General features: G+C 38.9%; 1 protein-coding gene and 1 pseudogene across 1 annotated transcript; one reads left to right on the top strand and one right to left on the bottom strand.

Moving 5' to 3' along the window:
- Positions 1–40: 40 nt before the first annotated feature.
- On the bottom strand, positions 41–5,192 carry LOC131796055 (uncharacterized). The gene is made up of 8 exons (XM_066165201.1): positions 4,875–5,192; positions 4,360–4,562; positions 3,977–4,041; positions 3,242–3,370; positions 2,194–2,647; positions 1,142–1,378; positions 839–1,001; positions 41–176 (listed from the first exon to the last, which is right to left on the bottom strand). Exons 1-8 carry the CDS (start codon positions 4,968–4,970, stop codon positions 117–119), a joined length of 1,407 nt encoding a protein of 468 aa, XP_066021298.1. The 5' UTR covers positions 4,971–5,192; the 3' UTR covers positions 41–116.
- Positions 5,193–6,376: 1,184 nt separating this feature from the next.
- On the top strand, positions 6,377–7,999 carry LOC131786815 (52 kDa repressor of the inhibitor of the protein kinase-like; annotated as a pseudogene).
- The last annotated feature ends 10,164 nt before the right edge of the window (positions 8,000–18,163 follow it).

The following is an 18,163-nucleotide window of genomic DNA, read 5'->3' as shown; positions in this document are numbered from 1 at the left end:
GTTATTGTAAACTTCTTGCTTCTACAGAGATCACTCCCAAAGATGCTTGTGGTAAAAAAACTCCTCTTTTTCTTTGGAGAAAGAACATGTCTGGGAATTGCTGTGCGTTGTTACTGTTAATTAGCATCGGGAGGGGCATTCATGTTGAACACCTTACACCATTCCTGTTTAAACGTCTGCAAGAAAGAAGCAAACAATCTATTATTAATTAAGTCACCACTGCACGCAAAAAACCAATGTCCTCCGTTTGGCCTGAAATCTGCTCGGACAGTATTTGTTTGAGAACTAACCTCCTTTAACAAACAGTCATCAATGTTAAATCAAAGAACTCCTAACGCATTTAAGGCTAATTATTAGTATTATTAGCACTTTCCTTTACACCTACAACAAAAAATGTTCCTTACCATCATGAATTAAATTTTAAACGGAGAGTTTCACGATATAACATTGCACGGATATTCCCCAGTTTTAGTGGCGCAAACGGTGAGTTAACACTTTCGTTTCACTAGCTGTTTTCACTAGAGCTCTATGCAGGGCGGGCCTAATTCCTGTTTTGTTCTGTTCGTATGAATTAGCTTGCATAGTATTGTCAGCATGTTAGAAAATGGAAGTTTTATTCTGAAAAGAAGCTTGGAAGGTTTATTTTTATGCACATGGAGGTTTCGTCCCCTTGCAAGTTCACCCCCTACCACTGGAAATTTGCGAGTTCGCCCCCCCTCCCCCCCCCCCCCCCGGAGTAAAACAAGCGAACACGCTTTGCTTCAGTGGGTGAACTTGCAATGGGGCGGAACCTCCATAAAACCATTTGAACAGCCTGGTTGACAGCGTCGCCACAAACCTCGTGAAGTTTGGGAATGACTGTTGGATCCTGCTGTCTAAGTGCATTCCGTAGGAAAACCATATACTGGACTGTAAGGTGGAAAGCTGTGGCCTTGTCCATGTTTGGTTCCATGCCTGGTATGACTGCTTTGAAGAATTCTGCGGCTTTAGTGATTCGTATTCTGCAATAGTAAGTAATAGTATTATTGCAAGTGACGACTGCTTGAGGTCTTGAACCATACACATATCGTCCAAAAACTCAAGATACACAATATTCCTTCTTCCACCTCGAAGATGGTAAATCAAAAACAGTAAACCTTACCTTCTGTGCCTTTCTTTAGAATTGTGCCTGTCCACAGGATTTGCGTTCGGGTCATCAGCCAAGGCCTCTCTGTAGGTATCGAGTGACAGGAAATAAGGTTTCTTCCCGGCCAAACAGGCTGGTAACGGACTCTTGCTGTCGTTAAGCGATTCTTCTGCTTCAGTATCCGATTTAGTTGTTTTTGCACTTGGGCGAGACTCTGTTGAAGATCGACGAGTCCCCCTGCGACGTACTCGACTGCCAGGAACATATGTGCACAATTTTAAAGCATGCATTAATTTATCGCGGCTAGTGATTTGTTTTCAAAATCGAGTTTCTTAGCTGTTGCTTTAATGAACTGGTGTTTTTAAGCTGAATTATCTTATTCACAAACCGTAGCCTCGACAAGCCCTAACGTTACATGTTCGCACTATCGTAGGGAAAGTAAAAATATATTGAGATTCAACGACAGTCACAATGGATAAGATTGTTTTGCCGACCCAGTGGCGTTATTAAAGTGAATCGTTATGAAAATTTGCAAAACAATTAGAGGGGGTAGAGGATAACATGGAAAGGAAACAATACCCCCCTCCCCCATGACGTCACGTCTTAGCAACTGGGATGACTAAAATTACAGAACGTTTAAGCAACTGGGATGACTAAACTTACAGATTGTCAAAATAACTTTTATTATAAATTAATTGTAAATTTTTTTTGCTATAAGATTTTTGCAATGCTGTTGTTTTTACAATTGTGAAAACTCGAGTCAACGCACGTTGATTATTTTAATGAACTTTTTTTCTGTGCAATCTAACCTGTGTTGAACTTGAACAAGACAAAAAAATTAAGCTTGTTAAAGGAGAAGAACACAAAAGAAACAGGAAACAAGAATAACTGATGACGTTCAAAAGTGAAGCTGATTGCAATAAGCGACTTTTAAATATTTCCAATTTTCAAGATATGCAAATATTGATCCTTAAAAAAAACGGTTTTAACCCAGCGGTCATCTTGTTGGGAAAAAATTGCGGAAATCTTTCCTTCTTTTTACCACCAAGTACAACACGCAAACTAACCTTGATTTAACAGAGTCAGGAGCATTAAGAGCTGTGATCTTTGTGAAACAAGGAGCTTCATTATCGGTGGCTGGAGATTCACCTTCCACCACTTGAATGGCATTCAAAAGTGTCTCAATACCAGGTAACACTGCTTCTGAATTTTCTTGAGTACCAAGTCCCATAGAAGGAGGGGCTTTAGGAGTAGCCAGTCCTTGGTTCATGACTTGAGTCACAGTCTGGCCACTTACCAATAGGTTCCTAGATTCCTGAACTTGGTCTACGAACCTTTTTTCACTGAGATCTTGAATTTGAGTAAGAATTGGCTTTCTTGGTGCATAATTTACTAAACCAGTCGTCAAACCTGTTCCCTCTGGATGTTCAAATGGGTGTGCAAGAGCTGAGGTATACTGCAAAGGTGCAGTACTCCAACAGACTGGGACTGGCATGGGTAACAATGACAGTCCCTGGTCCACTGTGGATAAGCATTAGAACATCATCTTGGATTATACTTTTCTCATGACTGCTTCATCCAAATACTTTAACAACAAACTTGTAACTGGGATCAGTTCAGAGGTAAACAATCAACATGAACTGATGGGTGTTGTTCTACTGCACATGTATCATTTCAATTTTTTATTTATGATTAAAAGATTCTAAAGAAGATTTAAGTAACAATACAGACATGCTGAAATTAGAAAATTGGCTCCATGACCCACTCTTTTAACCTTTTAACTCCCATGAGTGATCAAGACAGAATTCCTCCTTACAATATCAAGCATAGAAGAGATGAGAATAAGGTAAAATATCAATTAGGGGATAATTGGTTGATCCAATACTAAATTCTCTGAACAAACATTATAAGAATTGTATGGCAGACAGTAAGGAGAATTGCTGAAGAGATCTTGGGAGTTAAAGGGTTAACCATCTTCTTCACCATCAATTACATCACAAAGATCTCTGAGTGATGTTATACAGATTTGAAGTCAAGCAACAACCTCCTGCAGAATGGTCATATGGGGGCTCACAGGCCATACTGAGATGAAAGCAAAATATTTCTGACACTTACCAGTACGGTGAGTCTGCCTAATGAAATGACTTAAGGCTGTTATCAAATCAGTTTCAAACTTTTCAGGATCTGATGTTCTATGGATTGCTTCTTGGATCTCATTTCTGCCCAACATGTGCAAAGTACTTTCTGTTAAAGAAAAAATAATAAACTGAGATGACAATTCCAAGAACACATGTAAACCAGGGACCATTTGTTTGGAAAGAACCACTTGTCAAGAAAATTGTTTTAACATATTTCTAGTTCTTTTCAAGAGTTAGGATCATAGCTAAAGTTTGACTTGGAGTAAATTCTGTCAGTGTACTGCGACTAAATTTCTTAAGTCACTACACTTGTTATTTGATATCATTAGCTTTTATCACCCATGAAACTGCACCCTTGCACTATTTTCCTGAGAAAAAAACATAAACCATCACTATGAAGGGAGAGGTTTTTGCAGAGATGGGATAAAGAAAAAAGAAAAGACCAGGCAGTTTCTCAGTTTTTCAATCAGGAACAGCTTACTGGTAATTATACCCTTTAACTAAAACTTTGCAAAAAGTTATGGCTCACTCAAATAAAGTTATACAAGTACACATTATCTTATCATTATGCTAAATATTTGAAGTGAAATCTCCCACTTGTTTCTGATCTAGTTCCTGAATCTTAAGGTTACTTTTACATGTCTTTCATATATCCACAAATCTTATAGGAAGAAAAAGGGCTAGTCATTCTTGAAACATACTTAGAGCCTACCTGGTAAAATATCAGCCACTGAAATGACAATCACTGGTGTTTGACAGTTGATGCCATCAGCTGACCTGGAATGAAAGCTCAACCCAAATTCCTGAAGAACTTTATTGAGTTATCACATATTAAAAAAAAATGTGAATACACAGAATGTTGAAGCTGTAAGGAAAACTTAATTAAGAAGTTTAACATTTACCTAGTCAATTACCTGGGAAGGTTGTAGACTGCAACTTTGATTGAGTAATATTTCTCTAATAATTTTTTGTCACTTGGTTTAGAAGGAGTGACATCTCTATTGCAATAGATGTACTTTTAAAGTCTTTGGGATAATATAAGCAATATTTAGTAGTGAAAATGTTTATGGTAAAGGACTGAGATGAGCTACCAACCTAACTTTTCTGATCAGGGTAGGATCACTGTCCGGCAAAACTATCACTACAAACTTGGAGTGCCTGCTATGTATAAGAGCCTCAGTAGGGCTTTTGACTACAACAGGAATGATTCCACAAGTGAAGAGATATTGAGTTACTCTCGTCAGTAGCTGATGCTCTCCTGGAGGTAAGGCTAACATGCAGAGCTCTGAATCATACACCTGGAAATAACAACCATGTTTTATCAATTACCTTCCAGAGTATACAGTTGAAGTAGCGTTTTCAACTTCCAGTACTCTTAGTGCTGAAAACTTACAGAGGTTTGCAGAAGGTAGATTTGAATTGAACACTGTGATATGACACGAGGCACAAGGTGAAATCAAGATTGAATGGTTCGTACGGGAGTTTTCAAGACTAATCGTAATTCGTTGTTTTATTGTGTTTCATGGAAAGATTTGAAAGAAAATCAATTAAAACAATATCAAAGCTTAATCTCGTTGAGAGTTTGTTGACAGCAATTGCTGATCGCATACCTTTGGAGATTTCCTCTGTATATCTTTCCCATCACGAAAAACTGGAGTCAGCTCGACCAGGTCTTCTCCTGAGTCAGGAGAAGCAGTCGACGACATAGCTTAATTCTTTAATTTCAGCCTCTGTGACTTTGGTGCGTGCAAAAGAAAAATCGGAGACGACCTCGCCAGCGAGGATTGAGCTAATTCATCTAGATGACGTATCAAAAATACTCGACATTTTGCATCGACATTTTCGAGAAAGGATATTGTTTTGAAATACGCCATACTCTCCGTCGTCATGATCGCCATCTTGTCAATTCTGGATCCGCGAGAGCTTGGGTTCGAGCGGAAACTCCGTACGAATTCGAACAAACCATTTGAATTAATAAACGTTCACAGGAGCCGCAAGATAAGACAAGTTGTCCTTTAGGATTTCGACAAAGACTCCAAAGATAGGTTTATTGATTAAATCATTTTGTGTAAATTCGAATTTGGTTACATCTTTAGCATTTCTTTATTCAGATCAGTAATGTTTGCAGTTTGAAAGGACACCAAGACTTTCAGCGACACTTTCGGATAAATTTGCTCAAGAAAGTTGCTTAAGAGTAATGCCTCTATTTATTTCAGAATTCTGATTGGAGACACCCGTTGTTCCATTGATAATATACTCGATTAATTAAGAAGTGTTAGTTTATGGCTATTATGTTGTAATGTTATATTGTTATTGCTGGTTTTCAGTGTCACGCCATTCAAAATAGATCAAAATAAAAAATAAAAACCGTTCAATCGATTTAGTCTAGAATCTGGAAATAGAAAGAAGCTAGATATGTAAAGACTCTCGCCAAGATTCAGGTCACAGCAATTTTTCTTACGGAAGATATGAGGAGAAACGTTTTTCCCAAATTTATAGAGATTTGTATGGAGCCGCCATGCTGGTGCCCACCTAGATGGGCACCAACATGGCGGCCGGAAACCAGCAGAAACATCTGTCACTGAGTTTTGCTACAAAAGCGTGAATTTATCTCTCTAAGAACTCATAAACGTAACAATAATACTTTATTCTAATACAAGAACTGTTCAGATAGCTGAATTTCCCTAAATAAGTCACCTTTTAAATCAACATAACAGCTCTCTCGCTCGTCATGTAAAGGCCACGTCACGCAAAAGCTTAGAAATTCAAGAGTAGTCTATCACTAAACCAAGAACCCATTTGGAGTGAAAATTTGTCTGAATATTAGTTTTTAGCTGCTCTAATACATCATGAAAGTAAAATCTCAGGAGGATCAATAGTTCTGAAGTCTGAAATTTAGTGACGTCACGTGAAAACCAGCAATTGCTACACAAGTACAGAATATGTTCAGAGGCGGATCCAGGGGAGGGGTTGAGGGGGTTGCAACCCCCCCTTTGAGGAGCATTTGTCTCTTGTTATTTGTTTTACTCTTCTTAAATTAATTATAAATAAAATTTTCTTACAAAGTTTTTCTACTTCTACCATTCGACTACTTGTCAAGTTATAAAAGGTAATGTACATTTTGCGAAACGTGTATGCGTCAAAAATTAAGGAAAGGCTTACAGCAGAGCTAAGGACTAAGGACCTTCCTTTCACGATCATAGCTGACAAGAGCACTGATCCACACTCAAACCTGGAGATCTTATCTTTATGCTTGAGGTTTGTGGACCAGTCTTCGCCAAACGATCCTCATATCAAAGAATGCCTGATTAATTTCATGCATTTGGAACGAAATGCCACCATGATTTCAAGAAAGATTTTGGAATCTCTCTCTGATCCATCTATTTCTTTGGATCCTAGCAACATCCGTGGTCAGGCATATGATGGAGCTTCCGTTCTGCGAAGTGGAAAGGAAGGAGTGCAGGACAAGATAAAAGAGATCAATCCGTTAGCTCTTTTCACACATTGCTATGCTCACTGCCTGAACCTCTCCATCGCAACATCATGCAAACTGTCGGAAGTGCGAAATTTGATAGGTCAGATTAACGAGGCATATCCATTTTTAAATAACAGCCCAAGCGACAACAGCTGTTTGCGTTGACTCGGAAAGAATACCTGCCTGAGAATTCTTACAGCAAGCTTCCAGGTCTATGGAAGACACGCTGGGTGGAGACACACGTGCCTAGATTTTTTCCTGGAAATGTACGAGTTCCTAGTCACCTTTCTAGATGCTTTTATTTCCCCGTACGAGTACCCAAACTTGAAATCGTCTACTTGAAGCTGGAATTGGGACAAAGATACTATCACAAAAGCCCAGGGACTGAAAGCCTCTTTGTTGTCTTTCCAGACCATAGTGGTTTTTCTTGCGACCAAGAATACTCTTGATGAAGTCAAAACTCTTGCATCAAAGCTGCAGAAACCGGATCAAGATATTTTTGAAGCTTACATGATGGCTGACGAAGTAATTGGAAACATCAAGTCCGTTAGAAAAAACATTGACAGCGACTTTCAAGTTTGGTACAAACAAATATTAGACCTTGCTGAAAAATTGGGAATTGTTGAAGCTATATTCCCAGGAAGACATGCATACAGAGGAATCGCTCAAACATTCCCAGCTGTAGTCCAATTTATCATTACAAAAAATCTGTGGCTATTCCCCTTCTTGATTCTCTGATTATTCAAATGCAAGACCGATTTTCTGACGAAGATCGCCACGCCCGTCACTTGCTTTATCTAGTACCCTCTATCATAGTTAATAAAACCCTGAAGCTATCTGAAGCAACAGAAGGCATGTTGTTCTGGGAGAATGACCTTCCATTTCCCAAATCCCTTTGAAATGAGCTGCGAAGATGGCAAATTATGTGGCAGTCAGCAGAGAAGGGACTTCCAAGCAATCTTCTACTCGCACTTGGCGCGTGTGACAAGGATGCTTTTCCAAACATCCATCGTCTTCTTCTCATTGCATGTACCCTACCAATCAGTATTGCGGAAGCCGAGTGATCCTTTCACTCATGAAATGGATCAAGACGAGCACCAGATCAATGATATATGAAGAGAGCTTTTCAGATCTCGCCATTATTGCTGTGCATTACCCTGAGAGATTCGAGGTAGACGAGATATGCGAGGCCTTTGTAAAAGCTCATCCTAGGAGACTCTAAGGCTACGTTCTTTGATTAACCAGGTATTTAGAGAAACGACAAATAACTATTTTTGATACTGCTGTCCCTTTCAATCGTGCACTTTCATTTTTGGAATTATTGTTGAAAAATAAGATAAACCCCAGATTTTGTATCATACCTACACAACGCTTTTCAAGTCTCAGGAATTCTGTAAAATGGCGCTTTAGATGGAAAAATCGGAAACTTTTTTTTGGGGGGGGGAGGGGGGGGAGGAGCATGGCTCCAGTCCCCTTGCGCCAGAGGCACGGGGCCGTCACTCGACTTCCACATCATTGACGTTAAAGGTTATTAGAATAGTGTACAACCCCCCCTTTGAGAAATTCTTGGATCCGCCCCTGATGTTTGCATGGCGGTTGAAAATCAACCTCACATGACTATTCCCAAGTGACCCAAAGAGGCACACACAATAAGAAAGTGATCTAAGAAAAGAGCTCCTTAAGACGAAACAAACAATGCTTACAAAAAAAAGAGAAAAATGGAGCATCGCTCTCCTTGCGTTTCCGAAATAGAAGTCAAGATATAACGCCGACTTTTAAAATTTAGGAGCTAAAATAGTAACGATAAAAAATGAAGATATGACAACCTATTTCTTTCCTAATGCTAATAAATAAGGATTAATAAGGAAAATATTCCTAAATCCATATTACACTTTTTTAATTTAGGTTAAAATTCTTGGAGAAAATAAGAGGACTAATAGAGAACAAACCCTGGGTACATGGAATTTCACAAGCGGGACGGTGTAAAATAAGACGCGGACGATGAAATATTTGTTTTATGTCACCACAAGAACGGGCTTAAGGTTAATATCTTTGGCTTTCTATTGGTGAAAAAAGGCATAGCCTTCACAAACAGCAACGTCTCAAGGTTTTATCATCGTCTTTTCCGATGTTCATAGCCTCCTTTCACTTGAAAGAGAATACAAAGTATTTTAAATTCGGATAAAGATAGAATAACAAACAAGAGGCAACTATAGCTAAAAAGTAAAAAACATAGCAAAGATTGGGGGAGATTTCACTGGATTTCAAAGGACGTACATAAAAAGAAATAAGGCTGAATTTTTCGAGGTGCACAAGCCGCCGTCAGTTTTAAGGTTTCTCCTTCCCATTCCTCCGTTAGCTTCGCCGGGCACTGTAACCTCAAACTCTTGGCCTACAATCAACGGCCGCGCAAGCATTTGGTCTGTCACTTGAAGCAGGTTACTGAGCGAATGGGCTGTTCACACTCATGCATGCTTTACCCACGAAGGAAATGATGGGTTAATGACTTCCACTAGACAAAATAAAGAAAGCACCAAAGGGGTCTTAGCCGAACCTCTGGAGTACGGGTATATACTGCATGGTAGAACGACATATAGTCACTCTGTAAAATTTCTTCAAAGTGACTATATGTTGTTCTACCATGCGGTATATATCCCCCTCGTGATTTCATTGTTGTCAGCTATATCTTCTGTATCCTGTAGTGTTTTCTGTAGCTCAGAAGTCGCAGGCAAAAACTCTTTTTCCTCAAATTGGAAATGGTTTTGTTTCTGCAACCGTGTTATCTATTTTCCCCCATTTATTTTCTCCTACGTTACTTCTGTATTATTCATTCCAGTTTTCAAATCGATATGCAATGCGAGCTGAAGCTAAACCCTTTCTTTGTACGTCTACTCGCCGAACTCTGACATTAGATATCCGATCATAAACTGCGGTGAAATACACCATGTAAAGAATACTAAAATAGGCTCGTGATTGCGTGAGGATCCGCGCTGGAGCATATCTCCGACATAAACTTAACTTCCCGTAATCATGAAAAATGTCATGTGTCGCTAATCTTCCGAAATCGTTTCCAACGAAACCCTGCTACGATACAAATGGTTTTAGTAGCTCACCTTTATCACTGAGTGTACGCCAACTAAATCACGACGTTAACTTCCCTATCGCCGACTATGGCTTCTGGCACCCTTCAAGGCCCTCCTGTTGGTCGTTAGACTGAGGGGAGGAGGTTTGGCCAAAGGTACCCTCTTCTTACTTTTGATCCAAGTTATTGGAAACTTTTCACCTCCTTTCTCTCTGATAATGACTTCGTAAATAAATTTCTTATGACAATCAGAAATGTCAGTGATAAATATGCTGACGACGCCTGCGTCAATCCCGCTTTAAAATGGAAGATGGTTAAATACATAAGTACATCGGTTATCTCTACGAAAGAAATTTGTATTTTTGGTCAGAAATAATCTGCGAAAAAAATTGTGAAATCTACTGTCCACTTCCTCTCTTTGCCTCTGTGAGGCATAACTGCCTGATACCAATCGACCCGTTTTTTTATAAATCATGGTACTCTTACGCCATCAGTTCAGAGGTAAGTTGCAGATTTATACAGTTGAAGTCTCGAATGCCTTTGCATCCTTGCATGAACAGAAAGAGCTTTTTAATGATAATGCAAATTTTGTCATTGGAAAAGGACTGCAATCTTCATTATTGAGGATTCATAGGAGCCAAAAAGGCCAGATAAGATTCCCCAATCTATATAAAAAGGATAATTTGTACACCAAAATTATGCAACATAAAATATAGGTCAGTGTTCTCAATAAAGAGCTTAAGACCATCGTCCCTTTTAACCTTGTCCATCTATTAAAATACATTAAACACGCCAATTCGCCTATATGACTACGTGATGTTTATGTACAGTAAAAGACGTGCAATGCAATACTGAGCAATCACATTAACGAGCTTCAGCAAACGAAGTCGTCAGCCATTACAACATATGCTAATATTCCTCGTGTAGATCGCTTTTATCAGTTCTTTGTTTAACTTATTTCTTTTATTCTTGACCGGAAACGCTTGATTGCACTCTCAGTAACACAAAGTTCCTCACTCCCCCCCCCCCTCCCCCAGCCTGGTATTTTAAAACTCAATACACCGACAATTTATACTAATATAGTACGTAGTTTCGAGATGGTCGAGCGGCAATCGTAGGCGCGCAACGAGTGCAAGAGAGGTCATCGAGGTCGCGGGTTCGAATCACGCTATAGGAGTTATTCTCAATCTGGCTTGGGGGCCGAATAACTTCTCCCCGAGTATGATTTAGAGCTGGCAGACAAGGAGTAACTCTCAAACTGGCTTGGGGGCCGAGGAACTCCTCCCCGCGGAACTTGCATTTTGTTTTTGCTGTTTTTTTTTTCTTCTTTTGCCCCTTATTACCATCATTTTTATCTTCTTTTTTCGTTTTTCCCTTTTTTGGCTTCTGAGCAGTTTTCTTTTTCAGGCCACTTTGTTAATTGTTATTTATATTCTGAATCCTGTGGTGTTTTGTGCTCAGAAGTCGCCGGCAAAGACTCTTTTTCCTTAAAATAGAAGAAGTTATTTTTTCTTTAACCGTTTTAAGTATTTTTTTACCTCTTTTCTCCCTCTGACGTTTCCTATGTATTATCCATTTCAAGCTCGTCATCCTTCGATAGGCAATGCAAGTTAGAAGGAGGTAAACGTTTTCTCAGTGTATCTACGCGCCGAACTCTGACGTTAAGATGTCGACATCCGAGCGTAAACCGTTGTGAAGTTCTCCTTGTCGAGAACAAAAGAAGAAAGAGGCTGGTAAGTGTTTGAGGATCCGTGCTGGAGTATATCTTCAACATCAGCTTAACTTTCCGTAACCAAACGAAATTTCATGTATCGGTTATCTTACGAAATCATATGCAACGAAATCATCAATCAAAATTGGACGGAGCCCTATGACATTAGAAAAAAGAGAGAAAATAACTCCAATATCATCTCATGACTAGAAGCAAGATTGAAAACATGGAATTAAAGGAAATATGTCGTTCTTGACGCTTGAAATACAGATAATGATTTCGTAAATAAATTTTGGACGACAATCAGAAGTGTCAATGATAAATATGCCGACGACACTTGTGTCAATCCCGCTTTAAAATGGAAGATGGTTAAATACAAAAGTACATCGGTTACTTTTACGACGGAAATTTCTATTTTTGGTCAGAAATAATCTGCGAAAAAAATGTGAAGTCTACCGACCACTTCCTCTCTTTGCTTTTGTACGGCATAATTCTCTGATACGAATCGACCCGTTTTTTTTTTGTAAATCATGGTACTCTTTGGCCATCAGTTCAGTAAGTTGCGGATTTATACAGTTAAAGTCTCGAACGCCTTTTTATCCTTGTATGAACTGAAAGAGCTTTTTAATGATAATGCAAATTTCGCTACTATAAAAGGACTGCAATATTCTTTATTGAGGGATTCATAGGAGCTAAAAAAAACCAAACAAGATTCCCCAATCTAAAAGAGATAATTTTTACACATATATTTTGCGATAGAAAAATATAGGTTAGTGTTCTTAATCATAAGCTAAAGACCATGGAACCTTTTGAGCTGGGCCATGGATTAATATACTTAAGTATATCGGTTACTTTTACGAAGGAAATTTGCATTTTTGGTCACAAATAATGTGCGAGAAAAATGTGAAGTCTACCGACCACTTCCTCTCTTTGCTTCTGTACGGCATAACTCTCTGATACGAATCGAGATGGTTTTTTTTAAAATAATGGTACTCTTTGGCCATCAGTTCAGTAAGTTGCAGATTTATTCAGTTAAAGTCTCGAACGCCTTTTCATCCATGCATGAACTAAAAGAGCTTTTTAATGATGATGCAAATTTTGCTACCATAAAAGGACTGCAATCTTCTTTATCGAGGGATTCATAGGAGCCGGAAAGGCCAGATAAGATTCCCCAATCTAAAAAAGATAATTTGTACACCAAAATTATGCAACAGAAAATACAGGTCAGTGTTCTCAAATAAGAGCTAAAGACCATCGTATCTTTTACCTGGTCCATCTATTAAAATACAATAAGCGCGCTTATTCGCCCATATGACTAAGTGATTTTTATGCGCAGTAAAAGATGTGCGATGCAATACTAAGGAATCATATTAACAAGCTTCAGCAAACGAAATCGTCCGCCATTACAACATATGCTAATATTCCTCGTGTAGATCGCTTTTCGCATTTTTTTGTATGATTCACTTCCTTTATTTTTAACCGGAAACGCTCGATTGCACTCTCAGTAACACAAAGTTCCTCACCCTCCACCCCCTCAGCCTGGTATTTTAAACTCAATACACCGACAATTTATGCTAATATAAGATGCAGTTTCGAGATGGTAGAGCGGCAATCGTAGGCGCGCAACGAGTGCAAGAGAGGTCATCGAGGTCGCTGGTTCGAATCACGCCATAGGAGTTATTCTCAATCTGGCTTGGGGGCCGAATAACTTCTCCCCGAGTATGATTTAGAGCTGGCGGACAAGGAGTAACTCTCAAACTGGCTTGGGGGCCGAGGAACTCCTCCCCGCGGAATTTGCATTTTGTTTTTGTTTTTGTTTTTTTTTTTACTTTTCCTCCTTATTATCATCATTTTTAACTTCTTTTCTCCTTTTTCCTTATTTTTGTTCCAGAGCAGTTTTCTTTTTCGGACCACTTTGTTAATTGTTAGTTATATTCTGAATCCTGTCGTGTTTTCTGTTGCTCAGAAGTCGCCGGCAAAGACTCTTTTCCTTGAAATAGAAATGGTTTGTTTTTGCTTTCACCGTTTTATGTATTTTTTTTTTACCTCTTTTCTTCCTTTGACGTTTCTTATGTATTATCCATTTCAAGCTCGTCATCCTTCGATAGGCAATGCAAGTTAGAAGGGGGTAAACGTTTTTTCAGTATGTCTACGTGCCGTTTTTTTTTCTATTCTTTCTCCTTCTTTTCCTTCTTTTTAGTTTTTTTTTTTGGAATCAAGTGGTCCGCAAAGATGTCTCCTGGGGTAAGGGCGTAGCTAGGATTTTTGAGAGGGGAATCGCAAATTGACTTCAACCCTGCTGATAGATAGGCACAATTCAATTGATGCAGCATGTCTCTCCCAGTTCATTACTAATTCCTAACTCTCCCATGATTTCATTGTGGTCAACTATATATTCTGAATTCTGTAGTGTTTTCCGTAGCTCAGAAGTCGCCGGCAAAGACTCTTTTTCCTCAAATTGGAAATGGTTTTGTTTCTGCTTCCGTGTTATCTATTTTCCCCTATTTATTTTCTTCTACGTTACTCCTGTATTATTCATTTCAGTTTTCAAATCGATAAGCAATGCAAGTTGAAGCTAAACCTTTTCTTAGTACGTCTATTCGCCGAACTCTGACCTTGGATATCCGATCGAAAACTGCGGTGAAATTCACCATGTAAAGAATACTAAAATAGGGTCGTAATTCTATGAAGATTTGCGCTGGAGCATATATCCGACTTAAGCTTTACTTTCCGTAATCATGCAAAATGTCATGTGTCGGTAATCGTCTGAAATCGTATTCAACAAAACCCTGTTATGCCGATGTTGCTTTTTCAGATCAAGTAGAGTTTTAATTAGCATCAGCTTTACGATTTGTTATGGTTTAACCCGATACAAATGGTTTTAGTAGCTCACCTTTATCACTGAGTGTACGTGTTTGCCAACTAAATCACGACGTTAAGTTTCCTTTCGTCAACTATGGCTTCGGCACCCTTCAAGGCCCTCCTGTTGGTCGTTAGACAGAGGGGAGGAGGTTTGGCCAAGGTACCTTCTTCTTACTTGTGATCCAAGTTATTGGAAACTTAACACCTCCTTTCGCTCAGATAATGAGTTTGTAAATGAATTTCGGACGACAATCAGAAGTGTCAGCCATAAATATGCTGACTACACTTGCGTAAATCCCGTTTTGAAATGGAAGATGGCTAAATACATAAGTATCTCGATTACTTTTACGAAGGAATTTTGTATTTTTGGTTGCAAATAATCTGCGAGAAAAATGTGAAGTCTACGGACCACTTCCTTCCTTGCTTCTGTACGGCATAACCCTCGATACGAATCGACCCGTTTTTTTCATAAATCATGATACTCTTAAGCCATCAGTTCAGTAAGTTGCAGATTTATTCAGTTGAAGTCTCGAGCGCCTTTTTATCCTTGCATGAACTGAAAGAGATTTTTAATGATAATGCAAATTTTGTTATTACAAGAGGACTACCATCTTCTTTATTGAGGGATTCATCGGAGCCAAAAAGGCCAAATAAGATTCTCCAATCTAAAAAGGGATAATTTGTACACCAGAATTATGCGAAAGAAAATATAGGTCAGTGTGCTCAATAAAGAGCTAAAGCGGACCATCGAGCCTTTTAACCTGGTTCATGAATTAAAATCCATTAAGCGCGCTTATTCGCCTATATGATAACGTAGGTAATTTAGTGTTAACAACTGGGTTGAAAACGTAAATTAGCCACCTTAAAGGGTAAAAAAGCTGACGTTTCGAGCGTTAGCCCTTCGTCAATCGCTCTGACGAAGGGCTAACGCTCGAAACGTCAGCTTTTTTACCCTTTACGGTGGCTAATTTACGTTTTCAACCCAGTTGTTAACGCTAAATTACCTGCTATACTCTCCCACCGACGCAGCACCACAGTTTCTTTAGAAACTTACCCCTTTATTTATATGATAACGTGATTTTTATGCGCAGTAAAAGATGTGCAATGCAATACTGAGGAATCACATTAACGAGCTTTAGTAAACGAAGCCGTCCGCCATTATAACATATGCTAATATTCCTCGTGTAGATCGCTTTTTTCAGTTCTTTGTATAATTAATTTCCTTTAATCTTGACCGGAAACGCTCGATTGCACTCTCAGTAACACAAAGTTCCTCACCCTCCCCCCCAGCCTGGTACTTTAAAACTCAGTACACCGACAATTTATGCAGTTTCGAGATGGTCGAGCGGCAATCGTAGGCGCGCAACGAGTGCAAGAGAGGTCATCGAGGTCGCGGGTTCGAATCACGCTATAGGAGTTATTCTCAATCTGGCTTGGGGGCCGAATAACTTCTCCCCGAGTATGATTTAGAGCTGGCAGACAAGGAGTAACTCTCAAACTGGCTTGGGGGCCGAGGAACTCCTCCCCACGAAACTTGCATTTTGTTTTTGCTGTTTTTTTCTTCTTTTTCTCCTTGTTATCATCATTTTATTGTTTTTTATTTATTGTTAGTTATATTCTGAATCCTGTGGTGTTTTCTGTTGCTTAGAAGTCGCTGACAAAGACTCTTTTTCCTTGAAATAGAAATGGTTTTGTTTTACTTTAACCATTTTATGTATTTTTTTAACCTGTTTTCTTCCTTTCACGTTTCACATGTATAATCCATTTCAAGCTCATCATCCTTTGATAGAAAATTCAAGTTAGAAGGAGGTAGACGTTTTCTCAGTATGTCCACGTGCTGAACTCTGACGTTGGGATGTCGTTGTCCGATCGTAAACTGGCCTCCGAAGAAATTCACAGTTTCCGCACCTTATTAAGCTGTGTCGATGCGTACATGCTGCCGATCGACCGATGAAACGCATCATCGAATTCCTTGGTCGAATTAGTCTCGTAACAAAGAGTTCCTCTTAAATTGGGGGGAAAAGTCATTCCGAATTTACAATGCAGTAAAGAAAAAGAAAGAAAATTGGGCAAAGTAAGCTAAGGAAAAAGAAAAACTTAGCTTCGATTTCTTCAGCCTGGGCTCTCTCGCGACTATTCGGCTGTTTGATGAATACTTTACTTATTAAACCCTATGCGAAATGTGCCATAAATTCCCTGTTGTTGTGTAATTGAAGACTCGATGCAAACAAAATGTGCAAATCGAGAGGCCTTTTTACGATTGTGACAAATACCAAAACCGAGGAAGATAAATGCTCAGAAACCAAAAAAGGAAAAGGAAAGATAACAATGATGAAAAGAAGAGGTAAAAATAGAAAAGTCAGCAAAAACACATTTTTCTGTGAACGTATTTATTATAAATAGATTTCCTTTACCTTATGTTACCTTATGCAGCACTCAATTGTTAGATTCATCCACAAAGACTTGAAAAAGAATGGAAAGGGAAAAGAAGCAAATGACAAGTACCGAAAACTGTACCAAAACCGCATAAAAAAAGAAAAAAACGGTGAAAACACTGGGAAGCAACAGTCTTTACCAAAACTTGAAACAGAATGCTTTTTTTTTTTTTGTTTGCTTTTTATGAGTTATGTCTTTAGTAGTTCCTCTCAATAATTGTCAAACGATTACCTCGTGCTCGATATCTCTCTTTTTTTTAATTATTGGATAGACATAAACTTCGTCACTGCGCAAAATTTTACCAAGATGGCATGGTAGTATTCTCATTTCTGGATAAAGCAAGCAGACGTGGGGTTTTAGCAAACATAAGTTATCAACAACTAATACCATTTGGAAGCTGACTTATATTTACATCTAGCGCGGGTAACACTTGTATGTCATGTATGCTAAAGTGAAATGTTCTGTAATTTCCGTGAAGCTTATATGGTTTCTATAGCCCTAGATACGTATCCGCTAAATACCTTTACACTTCCCCCGCCGGAGCTGCTACAAAAATGGCGACAGAGCCACTGGCGAAAAAAACTCACGTGGAGTTAAAGTTGGTAGAATCTTCGTTCGTCGTATAACCTTGAGCGATCGAATAATTTATATGTGGAATTTGCTACTTTTCGTTTTGGTGGGATAGTCTACTTTTTCAGCAAATTTCAACAACACTGTCTATAGTAGGTACAACTAGATGTATATTTTGTAGATTGTGTAGATAGCTGTACCTATTGTAGACAGTGTAGATAGTTGTATCTTCTCTAGACAGTGTAGATAGTTGTACCTTCTCTAGACAGTGTAGATAGTTGTACCTTCTGCAGACAGTGTGGATAGTTCTACCTATTGAAGACAGTGTAGATAGTTGTATCTTCTCTAGACAGTGTAGATAGTTGTACCTTCTGTAGACAGTGAGGATAGTTGTATCTACTGTAGACAGTGTAAATGGATGTATCTATTGCACCAGTTGACACAGTGATGTTCTACATAACAGTTCCACAAATTGACTCAACAACATAGCCTACATGATGAAAGTTTACAAAGTGACTATATGTTGTTCGACCATACAGTATGTACCAACTTCTTGGCTTCGAGTTATGAGATTAAAGCGTGCTCATCACCGCTTGCTCTCTGAGAGATGCGTTCCTGGCAGTAGATTTTCTGCAGCAGATTTACTGCAACAGGTAAAGCGACTCGCCCCGTTGAAACAGTTAGTGTTGGATTCCTCTATGTGCTCTTAGTTCCACCCCTGTAATTAACCCTTTAATTATCCGTGATGCTGTGGGCAAAATTG

Source organism: Pocillopora verrucosa, chromosome 4, assembly GCF_036669915.1.
Source record: "Pocillopora verrucosa isolate sample1 chromosome 4, ASM3666991v2, whole genome shotgun sequence".
Classification (NCBI taxonomy): Eukaryota; Metazoa; Cnidaria; class Anthozoa; order Scleractinia; family Pocilloporidae; genus Pocillopora; species Pocillopora verrucosa.
Note: the sequence above shows the minus strand (reverse complement) of the source record. Positions and strands in the feature narration are given on the sequence as shown.